This window comes from Patiria miniata, unplaced genomic scaffold (assembly GCF_015706575.1).
Source record: "Patiria miniata isolate m_02_andy unplaced genomic scaffold, ASM1570657v1 HiC_scaffold_25, whole genome shotgun sequence".
In the NCBI taxonomy this organism is placed as follows: Eukaryota; Metazoa; Echinodermata; class Asteroidea; order Valvatida; family Asterinidae; genus Patiria; species Patiria miniata.
In genome coordinates, this window is record NW_024037064.1 from 9,161,679 (window position 1) to 9,182,197 (window position 20,519).

The 20,519-nt window shown below is 39.0% G+C and overlaps 2 protein-coding genes across 2 annotated transcripts; both read left to right on the forward strand.

Moving 5' to 3' along the window:
* Positions 1 to 5,750: 5,750 nt before the first annotated feature.
* LOC119732998 (fibroblast growth factor receptor 1-like) lies at positions 5,751 to 11,266 on the forward strand. The gene is made up of 11 exons (XM_038206579.1): positions 5,751 to 5,935; positions 6,269 to 6,592; positions 6,985 to 7,218; positions 8,292 to 8,430; positions 8,838 to 8,899; positions 9,184 to 9,432; positions 9,561 to 9,671; positions 9,811 to 9,998; positions 10,650 to 10,772; positions 10,911 to 11,022; positions 11,166 to 11,266. The coding sequence occupies exons 1-11, from the start codon at positions 5,839 to 5,841 to the stop codon at positions 11,264 to 11,266; spliced, it is 1,740 nt and encodes a 579-aa protein (XP_038062507.1). The 5' UTR covers positions 5,751 to 5,838.
* A 2,469-nt stretch (positions 11,267 to 13,735) lies between these two features.
* LOC119732999 (cell adhesion molecule 3-like) lies at positions 13,736 to 20,049 on the forward strand. Its single transcript, XM_038206580.1, has 7 exons — positions 13,736 to 13,850; positions 16,407 to 16,724; positions 17,471 to 17,794; positions 18,189 to 18,422; positions 18,856 to 18,927; positions 19,565 to 19,703; positions 19,956 to 20,049. Exons 1-7 carry the CDS (start codon positions 13,736 to 13,738, stop codon positions 20,047 to 20,049), a joined length of 1,296 nt encoding a protein of 431 aa, XP_038062508.1.
* Positions 20,050 to 20,519: the final 470 nt, after the last annotated feature.

Sequence of the window (20,519 nt, forward strand, 5' to 3'; positions counted from 1 at the left end):
GAATTGTTTGGAATTGTTTGATCATTTAGCATACAAGATAAAAGATGAAATTGAACACAAGAGACGACATTACCTGTTTATCAAATTCGTCAAGAACGTTATATCTTAAGATAAAATTAGAAAATTTAATATACAATTAACTTGTCTAATATTATCACGGTGTATTATGCCTGATGTCAGTTTTGATACAGTTATTATTCAAGTAATATTTTTAAGTGTTTTGTGTCACCTTACAACAAAGTAAATGAGTCCAAGGTGAAAGCGATAGCAAGAGCATTTCTTGTATAGCTTTTTGGTTAACATACACAAAAGGCTGAAGTTTAATATGCGAGATTTTTTGTATTAAGGTTTTTTTTTTGGTTGTGAATATTTTTGTAGAATATACTATTTTTTGGTGAAAAATAATTAGCCAACAGGATGCCGCGAACTTGGAGGTCCAATCTCATTGTGTCCAGATGCTACGAATTTAGTTCTAAGATACTTTATTTTTACTTGTACTGTTTACGTGTAATTATGAAATGTAATTAGCGTACTCGGATCTACTTATAGGCCTATGTATCACTCATCTGTAAACATGTTTCCTTTTTCTTAACTTATATTATGCATGAATTGTAAAACGTGTTTCCTATACACAAAAATGGCTTGAGGAGGAAATCAGCAAGATAATTATTATATACGTAGGCCTATGTTGGCAATTTGCAGCTCAATTTGAATAGTAAAAAGTCCTGTGATATTTTGGCTTTCTCGTACCAACATTATGCAAGAATGATATCTTTTTACATGTATATTTTAAATGAAAACGAAACTCTGTTGTTTGCAAATATTATACCGTACTATAGATTAACTTGTGCCGTCCAATTTTAAAGGCTACTTGAGTGGTTCCTTAACTGAAACATGACACATCATTTTATTAACATTTCTTGTTAGGCTTGGTGTAAACAACAATAGATTAATCGGAAACCGATTGAAGGAAGTTTCATAACGGTACAGCACGGAAACAAAGTCATACTTTTGTTTAAACATATTACGCAGATACACATTGGATTATTTCATTACATGCCATGAATTATGTCTATCTTCATGTCTAGTTTCATTTTGGACATATTACATAATGAGCAGTGGCGGTGGCAGACTACTAGTTTTTTTTTTTGGGGGGGGGGTATTAAGAGGAAGTTTGTTTTCTTCTAAATTATTTATTTTTGTTGATATTTGTAATTTGAGGGCGGTTTAAATTAATGATTTTTTTTTAAATATGTAAACTGGTCATTTGAAAAGTTTTTTTATTTGCTGATTAGGTTCACTGTTATATAAATAAACCGAATTATTTGAGTCAAGACTGAGACATTATTTTTACTGTCAGATTGTGTGTTTTGAATGTAAAAAGTCTAAATGATCAGTGGTGGGCATCTAAATTTTGTAATCTTGTTATTAAAATAATCATATCTTGGGAAAAGAGTGTGAAAATTAAGTGAAATGTTCACAGTTGCTATAGTCAATAACGTGTGGGCCTTGTACCCCCATGTTATTTAGCCACATATTTTGATTTTTTTTTCTAATTCAGTCAGTTTCGTTTTGACCCACCCTGTACAAACAACCTCCGGACATGAGGATTGGTTCTTTCGTATTATTCTCCTTCCAGTACTTTTCTCAAATTCACCAACAGAGCTGTATTCGTCATTTCTGTCTGTGTATTTTTTAAAAAATGTTATTTCCTGGTGCTAGCTGGGTTTACGTACTGACTTGATCGTCACGCATGAAAACATGAATACAAAACCGGACCTGCATGTTATTGCCCAAGTACAAATTCCCACAGACAGACGGATAGGTGTGTATTTATAATTCCTGTTGTTGTTCTATAGTTAGCTCATGATCACTTGTTCTACAGTATTTCAGATGAACATGCACAATACGTTTGTAAATATAGAGTAGGTCTGTTATTCCGATGGTTCGCACGCAGGCCATAGTGTGATCGGTATATTGAGCATTCAGATGGGTGACATGGCATTAATTCAGTGCTGTATCGTTATTCTTCCTGTAGTTTCTCTTCACGTTTTCTGGTAGGTCTGATAACGACACTCACTTGACGGTGCTTTCATTCCAAACTTTGACATGTGTGCAAAGCCAACGATTATCCTGAAACATAAAAAAAAAAAAATATTCTGAACACAGACATATTTCTTCCGTCGGTTTTTGACAGAAATTTCTCTATTTCAGAATTTAATACGCCGTAGTAAACCAACAAAGCTTTACAGGGCAACTAAGGCACTGGGAAAAAACAGTTCATTTGAAGGCAAACTAATGATTTAAGGCCTATACTATAACTTGCTCAAATAACTAGTGACGCCTATTGACTCTTGCAAGAGTTGGGTCAAGTAAATCACACCCACGCCGTTCTGTCGAACCAATATCAATCATTAATAATACTAAAAAAATTATAATATATCTTACAAATTTTGGTAAATTGCATACAACTTGTGGGTCTTTATATATTTTGAGTTGAGTATATACTTCCTCCCCTATACCCCTCCTCCCTCCCAAGCGGCCGGACCTCTTTGAAGAATCAAAGATCAATTAATACTTAAAAAATAACTGAATGTAGTTCATTAAAAAACATAACACAAAAATGAGTTCATTAAAACAATAACAATATCGCTCGCCAGCAAATCACTATTGTTTTCTTCTCCAAACGATTAAACAAAATATAAGCACATTGTAACCGGGAGAGTGAGATTTATTAGTTTTAAAATGTGGCACTCTCCTTACAACCGAGTGGTTCCACTAAAAAAAAATTGGGTGGAGCGAAGTTTTCTGTTTGTCTCAATAATATCAAATGTTTTATTTACAGCACAGATATGAGACAATATATATACAAATTATTAGGTATTTACAAAAGAATTACAGTATATATGAACTTTGGGTATATAGAACGACAGTCAAAAGGGAAAATATGCTGAACTGTCACTCCAAGGATAGGATCACTTGGGATGATCTACGTTCATGCCACTGTCGATGTCAAATCGATGATCGGCAGCAAAATAGACGAAAATATTTTACTGCTATCGGGGAGCCGCAGTGTAAGTGCTCGCAAAATGATGTTCTGGCTGCAACGAGGCGTTGGATCGAAATCAAAGTTATTTCGCAGCTAGCCCTACATGAAAACTATACCGAAACGCACGGAATGTCAGCTATTTCTCTTAAACAAAGCGCGGTGGAATGCAAAACTCGCCTACTCGCTACGCCCATTGCATAGTTTTAAAAGTAGCGGGCAAAATTCTAGGTTCGCAATTGAATAATTCTTGATCGTATTTCGAGCACCAAAATGCGCAATTATTATTTTGACTGATTTCTTCAAACTGTAGTTTACCTATAGCTTACTCCAAGGCGTCTCCCCTTGGAGGAGGCAGAAACCCTGCCAATTGAAAGGGATCGAGATTGTTGTGTATTTTTTTAATATTTGTAATTTTAGGGGGTAGTTGTGTTTTTTTAAATAATGTAATTGTAGTTTCTTTTTTTAAATTTAACAATGTATACTGATTATTTCAAAATGTGTTCAATTGCCGATAAGGTTCACTGTTTTATAAATATACCGAATAGCCTACATAAAACAAATTTAACAAATGACGTAATATTTTTAAGTAACGATGGAGGCACATTCTGTCCTACCGACCGAGTTGACCTTAATTACACCGGTCCCGATTACTTTACAAACAACATATTCACAGCCAGATGTATGCGTCATTTCTTTCTGCATTATTAAGTTTTTTTTAACGTTATTTCCTGGTGTAGATCAAGGGATTGCGTATAGACTTGCCCGACACGCATGACAAAACCATGAATACAATAAAGGGCTAACATGTTATTAAAAAGAGTTCAAAGTTTATTACAAGTGGCAAACGGATATGTGCGCATTTCATTCATAGTTCCTCTTATTGGCAGATATAGTTCGTTGACTTGTACTGCAGTATACATGTATAAGTACATATACATGACTACATTTTTGTACACATATGCATCCACTAGTATATACACGTTCATAGCTATAACAGCCTACATATCGTCGCAGAGCTGACAAACCGGCGAATCGACCATTTTGGCGATTTCGATTTTTTGTTATTTTTAGGCCTTATGAAGGTTGCTCTTTCAAGTATTTATGCCAAAATTCTTAATATTTGTCTGGATTTTGAGATTCAGAGCCCCCTTGTGGCGAATCACTCACAAAAACAAATCCATAATTTGACATAGTGACGAATACGAAATTTCGCTGGTTACCAGCTTATGTAAGGTGTGCGTTCCAAGTACCAACGAATGTTATTCGTCAGTTTGTCGGATTGCGCGTGCGTGCACGCGCGATCCGACAAACTGACGAATAGCTACACACATTTCGCTGGTAACCAGCTTATGTAAGGTGTGCGTTCAAAGTACCAACGAATGTTATTCGTCAGTTTGTCGGATTGCGCGTGCGTGCACGCGCGATCCGACAAACTGACGAATAGCATACAAACAGTGTGAAGAACAACCGGATATTGCCGATTAATGTAATTTGACAAACTGACGAATGCGTTAACGATCAAATAAAACCATATCGCACAACTTCTCTGATTAAATAAGTGACCTGGTGGATACTTAGTTTCATATTTTATTCAGAATATATACTAACAGTTTTTTTATGGAAACATTAAGGGTAAAATACGGCGCCCGGAGAAGTGTCCAACTTCAAACGCGAATTACTCCAAACAAGGTTTTCGCTTATTCGTCGGTTTGTCAGCTCTGCGACGATATGTCTGTCAAACCCCACTCATGCAGGCCTCAGTGTGATTTGTCGCCTTTGAATTGGGAATAACGAGTATCATGGATTTCAGTGCAGGGTCGTTGTGCTGCCTGTGGCTTGTTGCGTTTTCCCCCGGTAAGTCTACATGTTAGGTCCAGCGTGCATCCGAAGTATGACTGCCAAATGAGCATTTTCTCCAGAACAGTAGAAACAGCCTGGCAAATTTGTATTTCTTAAACTGATTTCTATTTGTACATTTGTTGCTAACATTCGCGGAGGGGGAAATGACAATTCTTCTTAGTAGGAGTTTCGGCAGTGTGACTTTTATTGGGTGCCCGCATTCCCATCTTTGTGGAGTGTGGACTGGGGGGGGGGGGGAGGGGTGGGGTACCATTATGCTGGATTGATGGTTTTCCAGATCAAAAAGGCAAACTTTATAATAATTAAAAAATAAATAAATACCAAATTGTATGTTAACTAGTGTTTTTAAATCGGTTTGAATGGTTGCCCTGAATATCTTACAGAACATTTTTGCTATACAAGAAGTTTTATCGGAGCACATTAATTATCCTTATCCCTCGACCGAATGAAATGGGACAAAAAAAAATCGAAAAAGAATAGCCCTATGATTTCATTGTTCTTTATAGCTAACTAAGTGTTTCCCGTTTGATATTTACGAACATAATAAACTATGAGCGCATAAAATTCACGAAACAAAACAAACATCAGCAAAACCAACATTGAGATGCGCCCGTGTGTGGGTGACGCCTTCTTCATTAATGTTCAGCATTTCATTAACATCATAGACGTTTATGCTGATGCGATTTGTTTTCTCCAATCAAAAACCAGCAACCTCTGTAGATGCTGTTGGACCAAGTGACACGGCTGTCTTGCGCGGTGGTGCAGCCACTCTGGCTTGTAGAAACCCTGCGTACACTTCACCAAGTTCTGGTGCTGCACAGTGGAGTGAGGGTGGAGCACCCTTTGGTACCCAGCAAAATGGGATTTACACTGCACCGGAGTTTGCTAAATACGCTAACTTTGACATAGTGTCGACTGAGTATCCCCAGATGGACCTCACAGTTAGCAATGCTCAGGTTGAAGATGAAGGAACCTACACATGCCTCTTGCAATCAGATCAAGGATCAGCAACTTTGACTGTTGAAAGTGAGTGTCAGACGTGTACATGAGTTACTAAATGTACATGTATTTATTTTAATTGTTTTAATGTCATTAATGCGTGTGTGTGTTCACAGAGAGATTCAATACTGTGTCTGTTGCCCTTTGAGGGCTTCATACAGTGATGTGAACATAATGTATTTTTTTTTGGCACGGTTTGCCCTATTAGTGTCAGTTTCACATGTTTAATTTGTATGGCAGCAAAGAATACCTTTCAAATGAAGTCCATTGTCAAATTTATTATACTTTATCCATCCCCGTAGAAAAACTGTTCAAGGGTTTCTTGCTATTTGAACTCTTTATGACTTGTTTTATATCCAGTTGAAGGTAATGAACCTACCATCACACTGAACAGTGATCCACCAGTGACTCCTATCAGACTGATAGCCGGAGAGGCAAGTGTACTGAGATGCACAGCGAGCGGCTTCAGACCGGCAGTCAATCTAGAATGGTACAAAGATGACGTCAAGATCACAGCGGGTGTTTCTGAGGATCCAGCCACTAATAATGGAGATACCTTCACTACGGTGGGCACTTTGACATTCACTCCAACCATAGAAGATGATGGAGATCGCCTAAAATGCCGCACAATAGGCCAGGTGGTCGCCACGGCAAAAACTGGAGGGTTCACTCTCAGTGTACAATGTAAGTACAATGAAGTGTACACGTAGATCTATGGAAGGTCAATAATGTCACCACTAGAATTAAATACATTTAAATCAGAAAGGCATAGAACCAACAATTATCCATATGAGTACCAGTATGAACATTATTGTGTTTGACAATTGTAAACACCAACAAATACATTGGTTCATCAAACAATTCTTGACGAAGGTGTTTACCTAAAGGCAACTTCAGATACTCTTAATTGGTTCCGTTTTCTTGTGTTTTCCGCCAACAAAATTGACTGTGATGATTTCGACAATCTTTATTCTTAGCCCATTTAGTTGCCATATATTCTTGTATTGTTTCCAAATGTACAACATATCACAAGAACCAAACCGTGTGACAACAATATCCATCCAATTCCCCTCCAGATGTACCTGTTGTCACAGTAGACTACAGTGGTGGTCAGATAACATGTTCATCAGATGCCAACCCACTGGCCACAACCCATCAGATCATTCGGAACGGCACTGACATTTGGAAGACATTCACCAACAGTCCGGGATCTGTGGAATTCACAACGAACTATTGCGCTGTAATCAGTTGTAACGCTACAAACACAATCGGAACAGGAACAGGCAGGTTTGCTCAGCAGATATGCCCAGGTAGGTCTACGCAGTTCATCATATATGTTCCACACAATGCGGCCCCGTCTATCTGGATCTAGCATGCTAACAAATTAATGGCTTATCATGCTTTCAATTTGAACAAATCTAATGAAACATTGATGAACAAATCCTTGAAGGTTGCATTTATAATTATGGTTGTAAAGAAACTGCCACCTTTTCAGTGTATGGCAGAGGTTCTTAGAAGAAATGATAGATTCGACGTTTCAATCCTTGCTGTGTTCGACCTCCCCCCCCCCCCAAAAAAAAAAGAAAAACGACCTTAATGATTATCATTTTAATGGGAGCCAGATGGGTTTGTAGATAGAATATCAATCATTATGATACACTTGCTTTTTCATGTTAAACTGTTTGCCTTTATTTTGACTGTCAATTTGATTGATATTGTCCACCAGAATTGAGTACAGAATTACCGAGAACAACGGAAGTTCCGTCAAAGGCAACAATGCATCAACATATAAAATCTACAGGTAGATCCAATTGGCGTTGAAACTAATTGTTTAAAAGCCAAACTTATACATCGTTTTACAAATGAACATCAGCGGGGAAGCGTCTGAACTTTGGGTATCAAAAAAGTTTATACAAAGTAATAAGGTTTCGCTGTCATTCTTCTCAGTTAGGCTGATTGAGGAGTCAGGTTGGCGCAGCTGTATTCTTCTCCACCTACCATTTCTGAGACCCATGTTCAAATCCTGACGAGGTCAATTTGATAATTGGGTCCCTTTTAGTGTCTGATTTGGGAAATTTCCTTAATATTCCTGGCTTTTCTCACCTCTGAAGCTACTGTTCATGTTGTGTCAGAGCAGTTTTCCTTAATAAGAATTGTGGGAAATCCCTAGTCAGATACAAAAAAACGGACTGCAAACGAAATTCCGATGGTCATAATTACATCTTTAATTAGGTTCGTCTGATTGTGAATGATGCAATTCAATTCAGACATAATATGCCTACATTCTCTGAAAGGTTGAAACCATAAAAATTGATCAAGTGTCGATAAGTTTACGTGATATTGTTGTTTTTGTTGAATTGAACTCCACCTTCAACTACTTCAGTTGGCGTGATAGTCGGAGCAGTGGTGGCGGCTTTCATCGGTGGAGTTCTCGTTAGTGGTATCATTTTTTACATCATGAAGAGGCGACATCAAGTACAACATATAGGAGATGGACTTCATAAAACAATCAAACACGATGGGTAAGTGAGGTTTGAGACTCAATGCAAATGTGGCTGTGCTAATGTTAAACGTGTGTGATAATATGGTACATCGCAACCCAGCAAGATGAGAGAGTATGACGTTAGCTGACAGTGGGACTGCTTATCCAGCCCCGTCTCAAAGTCTTTGTAAGCAAGGAGGGACTTTGATTCAGCAACCTATTCGTGATCGGCAGAAAACCTTTGCCTTCTGTGTATTTTCTTAGTTAAGTGCAACGTACCACGCTGCGTTATGAACATGAACTCTCTGGCGTCAGTACGGAGCCCATATTGGTACGTTGCCGTTGATTAGTACGACAATACTCCACTATAGAGGGATGTACTTAACTGGAAGAATAAGATTAATATGCGATTAGTACCTGATGTCAATCCTTTGATTTATTTTGCAGAGATCACCTGAATCAAGACGGGCCTTTTAAAGTTACACCCAAACTTGAGAAGAGGAAACAAGGCAAGTGCCTCTTGAACTTCAATTACCTAAGATTGGAGAAAATGCATTCCAACATTTCAGTGCTTTGACCATGTCTAGACAGTCAAAATTGTGTTCTAAAAAATACTATTAAATCTGGCAACACCTTGAAAATCCAAGTGTCAAGGCCAGGTGCCAGCTATAATTATGATAGAAATGACTGCAGTGCAAAGTACCAAACCCAAAGCGGTTCCCAGAATGCAACGCGGTGTGAGTCCTTATATATTTCGTAGGCCTGTTAATTTGTTCTATACATGCTCTTTCAGAGATGCCAATGGCTACGATCAGCCCTGCCGCAGTCTATGAAAGCATTAGAGATGAGGGTGGTGAAGCGTCTTGGACATCAACAGCCGAAGTGTACAGCAATGTTGGGCCTGACCTCGCATTCCCGCGAGATCTCGTGGTCATTGAGAAAGAGCTGGGACGGGGCGCGTTTGGGAGAGTTCTGCTGGGCACGGCTCTTGGGATCGAGAAAACTGGGAAAAGGACAAAGGTGGCCGTGAAAACTCTCAAAGGTATATTTGTCAATTTCTAACAGAAGGGAAAAATAGTTGTGAACATTTCGGTGAAAGTTATGTTTTGTGTGTCCACTCAGTTACTTTTTTTAAGGAGTTTCATTAACTTTCATTTCGTACGACGATAGAGGGCGGTGGCGATCACGCTAAGGCGGAGCTTCTTGAAGAGTTGGAGCTAATGAAGAAAGTTGGCTGTCACCCGAATGTTGTTAAACTTCTCGGACATTGCAAAGAGAAAGGTAATTTGAATTAGTCATATTTATACTGCGGGGAAAAGTCTTTAACGCTCAAGCATTATGGCCAATAAATTTAATGTAACAATAAATTCATGTGGTGTTCCGGGTCTCGGTGACCATAATTTGTTCATTTGTTTCTTAGGTCCCGTGTATGTGATCGTTGAATACCTTGCTAAGGGTGACCTGAAGAAACTTCTGATGGAGTATCGAGACAAGGATCCAGGGTCAGGTTACTCCAACCTACCTGGCTTGAGCAAATCACTGTCTCGGACACTGGTCAAGTTTGCCAGGGATGTGGCTAACGGAATGGCATTCATATCATCACAAAAGGTGAAATAAAGAATTTCATTAAAATACCAATTATCGATCCACATGCAATAATTTTGTTTGGCAACGCACAGTGCACCTTCGCGGCTGCACTGAGTTAAGTTTAGTTTCGGTTCCTTTCTTTATAGGAAAAGAAGTTTAAAAATAGGCTGTGCTGATTAGCTTATCCTCGACCATGTGGCTCTTCATTAAACCATGGTGGATAAAAAAGTTTTCCCTAAATGACTGTTCACAAGTCGGTTCTGGATGGCTTCAAATTAGGTCATGGACAGCACGTATGGCGCCATCAACCCTACAACAACAACAACACGTACCTGTACCGCATCGCTCAGGTACGATGTGGTTTTTTGGTACAGTATGTTGATTTCCATTAAAAGCAAGACCAGCCAAGCCGAGTAAGCTGGTCCCCACCGACAAGACCATGTCACAGTTGACAGTCATTGAGAGAGCTAAACAGAATCCACAATTAACAGTCAGTCAGTCATTCAGACAGTTACCAAGATGCTGGCAAGGGGCTGGCCTTCTTGGACAAGCAAAAATCTGAATTTCAGCATTTGCTTTTAGGTGTTTTTGTCTGAGGTAGTGGTTGCCTCACTTGTTGGTGTGTGAAGCGGTTGGTTTCTTCTAAGTTGCGTGATTTTTTGTTGATCTCAGTGTGTGCATCGTGACCTTGCCGCTCGTAACGTGTTGGTGGGAGATGACATGGTGTGTAAAGTGTCTGACTTTGGACTGGCCCGTGACGTCATGAACACCCGTATCTACCAACGAGAATCACAGGTACCAGACATGTTTTTTTGAGGGGGGCGTGTATATTGGAGAGAATTTAAAAAGTTGTCTAGTGCACTGTGAGATGTTGAATATTATTATGCTACACTAAAAGTTGAGTGAAAGAAACTTTTTGATATCTGCTTATAGGGTGCTCTTCCCATGCGCTGGATGGCGTTGGAATCTCTTCTAGATGACGTGTACACAACAGAGAGTGACGTATGGTCTTTTGGGATTCTGCTGTGGGAGATTGTGACGCTTGGTAAGTGTATCAACTCTGGGGTGTGTGGAACGACACTGGGACCACAGCATCCTTAAAGATTGATGACCATGTGGGCTTTATTTGTACGTTGGTGAGTGCCCACTGAGAAATTAATAAAATCAATGTACCCCTTTTTTCGACAGGTGCACGACCGTATCCAATGATGAAGACAAAGGCAATGGTCAACCAACTGCAGCAGGGCTATCGTATGCCGAAGCCCAAAAACTGCAAGAAACAACTGTAAGTACTTTCCGCTTAATATACAAAAGGATCGAAATTATTTCCCCTTTGAAGATAGAAGATATGAAAAAGAGTTGAAAAAATGGGTGTCTTTTTTTTTCTTAATTGGTTACATGATTGGCATGTTTCAGGTATGACATAATGTGCAGCTGTTGGCAGAAGACTCCTCAGGAGCGACCAGCCTTCCAGAGTCTGTGTCAGCAATTGGATGACATGCTATCTGGAGATAAGGTTGGTGAATCTGCAGAGTATTTACCAGCAGAAAGTCTGGATGTTTCGATCATTATTACCACTGCACTCAGCTCGAGATAAAATTGATGAAAAGGAGGGACCGCTAATTTAATGTCACTAGCAAAAGAATGCAGTACTGTCCCAAGCTTGCGGCTAATCAGGCCGGCGTTTATCTTTGGTACTGCGTCCCTTGCATAAAGTCATAACCGAGAATACATGTTATAAATATTTCCCCTGAATGGGATACATGTGAAACTTATAGGTTACACTCATCAGCTGATGGCGGAAGTGTACTGATTTATACTCGTGGGAAGAGGCAAGTTGGGTGAAGTGACGTGCCCAAGGACACAACATATTAGACCGGCAGCAGAAACCAAACACTAACATTTAAGGCTATTTTTTCTTTCAATTCTTCACAGGACTTTATCACCATTCACAAGCTGGATGAAAGCATCTACGAAATGATAGTGATCGAAGACACGAACGAAAAACTGTGAGAGTTAATTGGCACCAAAATCATGGAATTGTTTGATCAGTTTCAAGAAAACATGAAATTTTATGCAGAAGAGACAACACAACTGGATATCCGATTGGTTGAAAACGTTATATCGTAAGATATAATTAGAGATGTAATATATATATATCTTTTCCTATCATTGCTGTATATATGCATGCATGGTGTTGATTTGATACAATATAAAATAATCATCGTTCAAATGGTTTGTGTCACTTTACAGCAAAGTAAGTGTACGACAAAGTAAGTGAAGCTTTATGCAGTAGCATTTCCTTTTTAGTTGATGTTAACATGACGGATGTACAAAAATATATAGCATAATTATAAGTTTAATATGGTAGATTTTTGGCACTGTGTTTTTTTTATATCGTCAGAATATACTGTTTTTGTAAGATACCTTATGAGCCAATACAAGTCTCATAGGTGACCCGATCCTACGAAATCAGTCTTAAAAACTTAGTTTTGTAAATTTAGGTGTTCAAAACTAACAAAATTAGTCTACTCAGCTCTATACATATATCACTCATATGTAAACATAGCATGTGGCTAAAAATGTTAACTTCCTGCCAACTTACATTGTGCATGATCTGTAAAAAGTGTTGCCTGTGCTGGAAAAAATGTTTCAGATGAAAAAGCAAGATAAGAGTAGGCCAATATTGGCAATTTTCCACCCAACTTTACAACATCATGTAGTAACTTGAAGCCCTGTGTGATATTGTGATTTTCCGGTACCAGTACTATGCATTTCTTTTTATATTTTGAATGCAAACGAATCCTGTCATTAAAATATTTCCATTTTTGACGTATGACATTATGAGCAGTGGCGGGAGAGGGGCAAATAATAAATGTTTTGGGGGCATTCAAAATGATAAATGCTATGTGCCAACTTGCACAGAACCAACATTTCACTCTCTACTTTGAACTTTAGTTCCGATTCTAAACGGCGAAGGATATAAACCGAATAAATATGTTGATCCCCTCCCCCATAACGCCGCCACTGCACATGAGGGCCGTATCTGTATATTATACATGGATATATTGGAATATGGTTTTGTTTTTAATTTCAAACTGGTTCCCTGTAGTTGTGTTTTTGTGATGAGGGAGAGGGCATGCAGTGGCCATCTTTCAAATCACACTTCTAAAGCAAGGCCTGAAGTAGTTGAAATCCCCCCGCAAAAAAAAGATAAAAAGGAGCTGCCAATAATTATTATAAGAGACCCATTTACATGTAATGATAATAATTTATTGTTTTTGTGTGGCTGTACTGTATGGACTATAGCACTGGTGTTTCTAAAGTCTGATTCTTAAATTAAAAAATCCTAGAAAATAGATTTGTGGATAGATTGAATAATTCTTGATCGTATTTCAAGCACCAAACTGCACATTTTCTTTAAACTTTAGTTTAACTATAGTTTTAATACTCCCAGCCCTCGCCCCTGGAGGAGGGAGAAACCCTGTCAATTGAAAGGGATCGAGATTGTGCAGTATTTAATATTTGTAATAGGGAGTAGTTGGGTATTTTTAAATATTTGTAATTGTAGTTTTTTTTTAATTTAACAATGTAAACTGATTATTTCAAAAGGTTTCCATTTGCCGATAAGGTTCACTGTTTTATAAATATACCGAATAGCTTACATAAAACAAATTCAACAAATGACGTAATATTTTTAAGTAACCGACAATTAACAATTCTGCCAGATTGAAGGAAAATATAGACATGATATTACGATGGAGGCACATTCTGTCCTACCGACCGAGTTGACCTTAATTACACCGGTCCAGATCACTGTACAAACAACCTCGGGACGTGAGGATCGGATCCTGTGCAGTAAATCTCCATCAAGTACTTTTCTCATATTCACAGCCAGAGTATGCGTCATTTCTTTCTGTGTTATATTTTCATGTTATTTCCTGGTGTAGATCATGGGATTGCGTATAGACTTGCCCGACACGCATAAAAAACTATGAATACAATAAAGGGCTGACTTGTTATTTGAAAAGAGTTCAAAGTTTATTATAAGTGACAGACAGATTGGTTCCGCATTTACAATTCTTGTTATTGGTCGATATAGTTAGTTCTTTATGATGACTTGTACTGCAGTATAAATATATACGTTGAACATTTTGTACACTTGTGTATCCACAAGTAGTATATGCGTATCATAGCTATAATAGCCTACATGTCCGTGAACTCCACGCATGCAGGTCACAGTGTGATTTGTCGTTTTTGAATTGGGAATGGATTTTAGTGCTGGGCCGTTGTTGTGCTTGTGGCTTCTTGCGTTTTCAGGTAAGTCTGCATGTTAACCTGGTATTCAATGAACGCTTCATAGTTACTGGTACTGTTATTTCCTATGAAGTGAACTAGTGGAAAACTAGAGTATGTAGGAACAAACACGGTGTTGGGCTTTTCATGTTTGTGTTTTTGATGTTGATTTTTGTTTTTTGATTATTGATGTTGATGTTAATGTTGATGTTATTGTTGGTTGTTGCTTGTTAAATGTTGATTTTTGATGTTGATGGGCGCTTTTGCGAGCCCAACTTTTGAGTTTCATATAACGTCATCAAAACTCAAAAAATGTGCTTGCGTTAAGTTGTCATATAAACGTATGTAAAACACTGGTAAACACTTAAGAATACATTGATCCATGAAACAACCAATGCATGTTGCTCAATAGTAAACATAAAACAGTCGAAAGTCAGGCACTTACGAGGCGAGCACGCTGGAAGGGGTTCCCCGTTGTACGCAATCATTAGTACAAACGCAATATATGTACATGTACAACACACAGTACAATGTACGTTGCATTCAATGAACGTTTTCAGGCGTAGCCGTTGTCAACTTCAAATTTCAAGGGGGCTGCAGGACATCTCCAAGTTTACTTATTGAAAAGAAACCTGGAAAAGTTAAAGACCTATTATTAAAGTGCCATTTAAAGCACAGAACTTGATCCTATCTCTGACGGTTGATTTTTTTAGCACTTTTCAAAGGAAAAGAGTTTTTTTCATTGTAACTTCCGGTCTGATGACATAATCATTTTTTTTCGCGCCCAGGCCTTGTCTGCATTAAGGTCACCATGTATATGCATTTGAAGCGATTAACGCACATTTCGCCACAGACATCAGCTGAAAATGTGTTTTGGACATTTTTTAACCTGCCGCTAGAGGGCGCTCGAAAACTTCATGGCGTCATTGATCATATTTTGAAAGGTCAACCCACTTACAAGCTAACACCGTTGAAAGCGAGTTCATATCTTTTTCCACTTTTACATTATTAGGCATTTTCGGTTTCGATCGGAAGGAAGGGTCACGTGTTTTGACACGCACAAGATAAAATGAAGATCATATTATTATCATGTCGATTCCCGGAAAATTCAAATTCCGGTCTCTCATGGTTAATTTTATATTGAATTTCAAAGATTAAATTTATTATTTTTTGAAGTGACGTCACGTGACCCATGATGACGTCCTGATGACGCAATTGCAAAAAGCACATCTTCAGTGGGTTGTGCATTCATGTATTGACAATTGAAGTTCATATATGTTTTCATTTTGACAAACAGTTCTGGAGAAGAATTTGCTGAGGAGAACAAAAATAGTAAATTCTTACAATAACAATAGGTGTTGGGCTCAAGGCCCAACACCTAATAAATGAACTGAACTAGGTTGCACTTGCATCAAAAGGTGTGTCTAGCATGCATCCTAAATATGAAATGCCAAATAAAAATATTCCCCAAAATAGTACAGACAGCCTGAATTTCTTGAAATTTGTTGCCAACATTCGCGGAGGGGGAAATGACAATTCTTGTAAGGGTGCCTGCATTCTCATCTTTCTGGAGTCCGGATATTCAGTGTACTGGGGAGGGAGGGGTGGAGTACCATGATCTTGATTGGATTGATTGGATTGGATCTTGGATTGATTGTGTTCCAGATCAAAAAGGCAAGCTTTATAATGTTTTAAAAACATAATTACCAAATTGCATGTTAACTAGTGTTTTTCAATCGGTTTGAACGGTTGCCCTGGATATCTTACAGAACAATTTTGGTACTTTATCGGGACACTTTACAAGAAGTTTTATGGGAGCACATTAATAATCCTTATCCCTCGACCGAATGAAATGAGATACCAAAATAAAAAATATGAGTAGCCCTATGATTTCCTTGTTCTTTAGCTAACTTAAATCTTGTTTTTTTTTCATTTGACATTTACGAAAATAATAAACTATGAGCTCATAAAATATAAGAAATCTCTCGAACTCGTTGCAGCTGAAAAACCTAACAAAACCAATATTTAGATGCATCTGTGCGTGGGTGATGCCTTCTTCATTGATGTTCAGAATTTCATTTACATCATAGATTGTTATGCTGATTCGATTTGTTTTCTCCAATAAAAAACCAGCAACCTCTGTAGATGCTGTTGGACCAAGTGACACGGCAGCCTTGCTTGGTGGTGCAGCCACTCTGACTTGCAGTAACCCTGCGTACACTTCACCAGGTTCTGGTGCTGCTCTGTGGAGTGAGGGTGGAGTACCCTTTGGTACCCAGCAAAATGGGATTTACACTGCACCTGAATTTGCTAAATACACGAATTTTGGCATAGTATCCAATGAGTATCCCCAGATGGACCTCACAGTTAGCAATGCTCAGGTTGAAGATGAAGGAACCTACACATGCACCTTGCCGTCAGATCAAGGATCAGCAACTTTGACTGTTGAAAGTGAGTGTCAGACGTGTACATGAGTTACAAAATGTACATGTATTTATTTTAATTGTTTTAATGTCATTAATGCGTGTGTGTGTGTTCACAGAGAGATTCAATACTGTGTCTGTTGCCCTTTGAGCAGTGGCGTCGCCAAGGGGGGGGGGGCAGGGGGGGGGGGGGGGCACGTGCCCCCCCTGGAAAACCTAGTGCCCCCCCGAGTGCCCCCCCATCTGAGATTTGGGTTGGTAAAAAAATATATATATATTTTGTTATATTCAACTCCCATCATCTGAGTTGGTTTTTCATAAGGACAAAGAAGCACAGTAATTCGTATTTTCTTCAAATGAGCATCAAATGTGGCACCATTTTGCATCTAGCCCATCCTCCGTATGCGAAAATTTTCCAAAAAATCCCCTTAGACCCCTCCCCCAGGACGGCGATCCGTATCCACCTAAGTCCCCCCCCCATCAAATGCTGGTGCCCCCCTGTGCCCCCCCCCCCAGACTGAAAAGTCTGGTGACGCCACTGCCTTTGAGGGCTTCATACACAGTGATGTGAACATAATGTATTTTTTGGGGCATGGTTTGCCCTCTGGCTATTAGTGTCAGTTTCACATGTTTAATTTGTACGGCAGCAAAGAATACCTTTCAAATGAAGTCCATTGAGATTGTCAAATGTACTATACTGTATCCATCCCCCGTAAACAAACTGTTCAAGGGTTTCTTGCTATTTGAACTCTTTATGACTTGTTTTATATCCAGTTGAAGGCAATGAACCTACCACCACACTGAACAGTGATCCATCAGTGACTCCTATCAGACTGATAGCAGGAGAGCAAAGTGTGTTAAGATGCACAGCGAGCGGCTTCAGACCTGCAGTCAATCTAGAATGGTACAAAGATGACATCAAAATCACAGCGGGTGTTTCTGAGGATCCAGCCACTAATAATGGGGATACCTTCACTACGGTGGGCACTTTGACATTCACTCCAACAATTCCAGACGATGGAGATCGTCTAGAATGCCGCACAATAGGACAGGAGGTCGCCACGGCAAAAACAGGAGGGCTCACTCTAAATGTACAATGTAAGTATAAATGAAGTGGACAAGTAGACCTAAGGGAGGTCAACAATGTCACCACTAGAATTAAATACATTTAAATCAGAAAGGCATAGAACCAACAATTATCCATATGAGTACCAGTATGAACATTATTGTGTTTACACAATTGTAAACACCAACAAATACATTGGTTCATCAAACAATACTTGACGAAGGTGTTTACCTAAAGGCAACTTCAGATGCTCTTAATTGGTTCTGTTTTCCTGTGTTTTCCGCCAACAAAATTGACTGTGATGATTTTGACAATCTTTATTTTTAGCTCATTTAGTTGCCACATATTCTTGTATTGTTTCCAAATGTACAACATATCATATTAACCAAACCGCGTGACAACAATATCCATCCATTTCCCCTCCAGATGCACCTGTTGTCAAAGTTGACTACAGTGGTGGTCAGATAACATGTTCATCAGATGCCAACCCACTGGCCACAACCCATCAGATCATTCGGAACGGCACTGACGTTCTGAAGACATTCCCCAACAGTCCAGGATCTGTAGAATTCACACCGAACTATTGCGCTGTAATCAGTTGTAACGCTACAAACACAATCGGAACAGGAACAGACACGTTTGCTCAGCAGATATGCCCAGGTAGGTCTACGTAGTTCATCATATATGTTCCACACAATGCGGCCCCGTCTATCTGGATCTAGCATGCTAACAAATTAATGGCTTATCGTGCTTTCAATTTGAACAAACCTTATGAAGCATTGATGAACAAATCCTTGAAGGTTGCATTTATAATTATGATTGTAAAGAAGCTGCCACCTTTTCACTGTATGGCAGAGGTTCTTAGAAGAAATGATAGATTCGACGTGTCGATCCTTGCTGTGTTTGCGACTTTCCAAAAAATAAATAAAAAAATGAATAAACGACTTAAAGGTTGACATGCATTATTATCATCATTTTAATGGGATCAAGATGGGTTTGTAGATAGAATAACAGTCATTATGGTACACTTGCTTTTCATGTTAAACTGTTTTCCTTTATTTTGACTGTAAATTTTATTGATATTTTCCCCCAGAATTGAGTACAGAATTACCGAGAACAACGGAAGTTCCGTCAAAGGCAATGCATCCAACTATAAAATCTACAGGTAGATCCAATTGGCTTTGAAACTAATTCGTTTAAAAGCCAAACTTATACACCCTTTTAGAAATGAACATCAGCGGGGAAGGGTCTGAACTTTGGGTATCAAAAAAGTTTATACAAAGTAATAAGGTTTCGCTGTCATTCTTCTCAGTTAGGCTGATTGAGGAGTCAGGTTGGCGCAGCTGTATTCTTTTCCACCTACCATTTCCGAGACCCATGTTCAAATCCTGACGAGGTCAATTTGATAATTGGTTCCTTTTAGTACCTGATTTTGGGAATTTCCTCAATATTCCTGGGTTTTCTCACATCTGAAGCTAACTGTATGTTTATGTTGTGTCAGAGCAGTTTCCTTGATAAGAATTGTGGGAAATCCTTAGTCAGTTACTTTATACGGACTACAAACGTAATGAAGATGGTCATAATTATATCTTTAATTAGGTTCGTCTGATTGTGAATGATGCAATTCAATTCAGTCATAATAAGCCCACATTATCTGAAAGGTTGAAATCATAAAATTGTGTCGATAAGTGTACATGATATTGTTGTTTTTGTTGAGTTGAACTTCAAAAACTCGTTTTGCATTGTAAATAATAATAAAAAAGATGTATCGTTCATTGTAGCTCCACCTTCACCTACTTCAGTTGGCGTGATAGTCGGAGCAGTGGTGGCGGCTTTTATCGGTGGAGTTCTCGTTAGTGGTATCATGTTTTACATCATGAAGAGGCGACATCAAGTACAACATGAAAGAGATGGACTTCATCAAACAATCAAACACGATGGGTAAGTGTGGTTTGAGACGCATTGCAAAAGTACTTGTGCAAATGTTAAACGCGTGTGTGATAATGTGGTATGTCGCGAACGAGCAACATGAGATATATGACGTCAGCTGGGACTGCTCATCCCCCATCTTAAATTATTTGATAGCAAGGAGGGACTTTGATCCAGCAACCTTTCCGTGGTCGGCAGAAAACCTTTGCCTCCTGTGTATTTTCTTAGTTTTTTCTGAAGACAATCCTTTGATTCATAATGCAGGGATCACCTGAATCAAGATGGGCCTCATAAGAGAACACCCAAACGTGAGCAGAATCAAGGCAAGTTCCTCTTGACCTTCAATTACCTCAGATGAGACAGCATGTAAAACATTTCATAGTTTTGACCACATCTACTCAGTCCATCCTTGTTAAAATGTTGTCCTTGTTTAAAAGTACCTGGAAAATCCAAGTGCTGAGGTTAGTTGCCAGCTATATGATTGAAATTTTATAGTCCAGTGCTCCAAACCCCAACCGATTCACAGGATGCAACGCGGTGTGGTCCCTTTAACTCAATTAGGCCTATTATTATTTTTTGGTGATACAATTCCAGAACTTCCAATGACTACGCCCAGCCCTGTCGCAGTCTATGAAAGCATTAGAGATGAGGGTGGTGAAGCGTCCCGGACATCAACAGCCGAAGTGTACAGCAATGTTGGGCCTGACCTCGCATTCCCGCGAGATCTCGTGGTCATTGAGAAAGAGCTGGGACGGGGCGCGTTTGGGAGAGTTCTGCTGGGCACGGCTCTTGGAATCGAGAAAACTGGGAAAAGGACAAAAGTGGCCG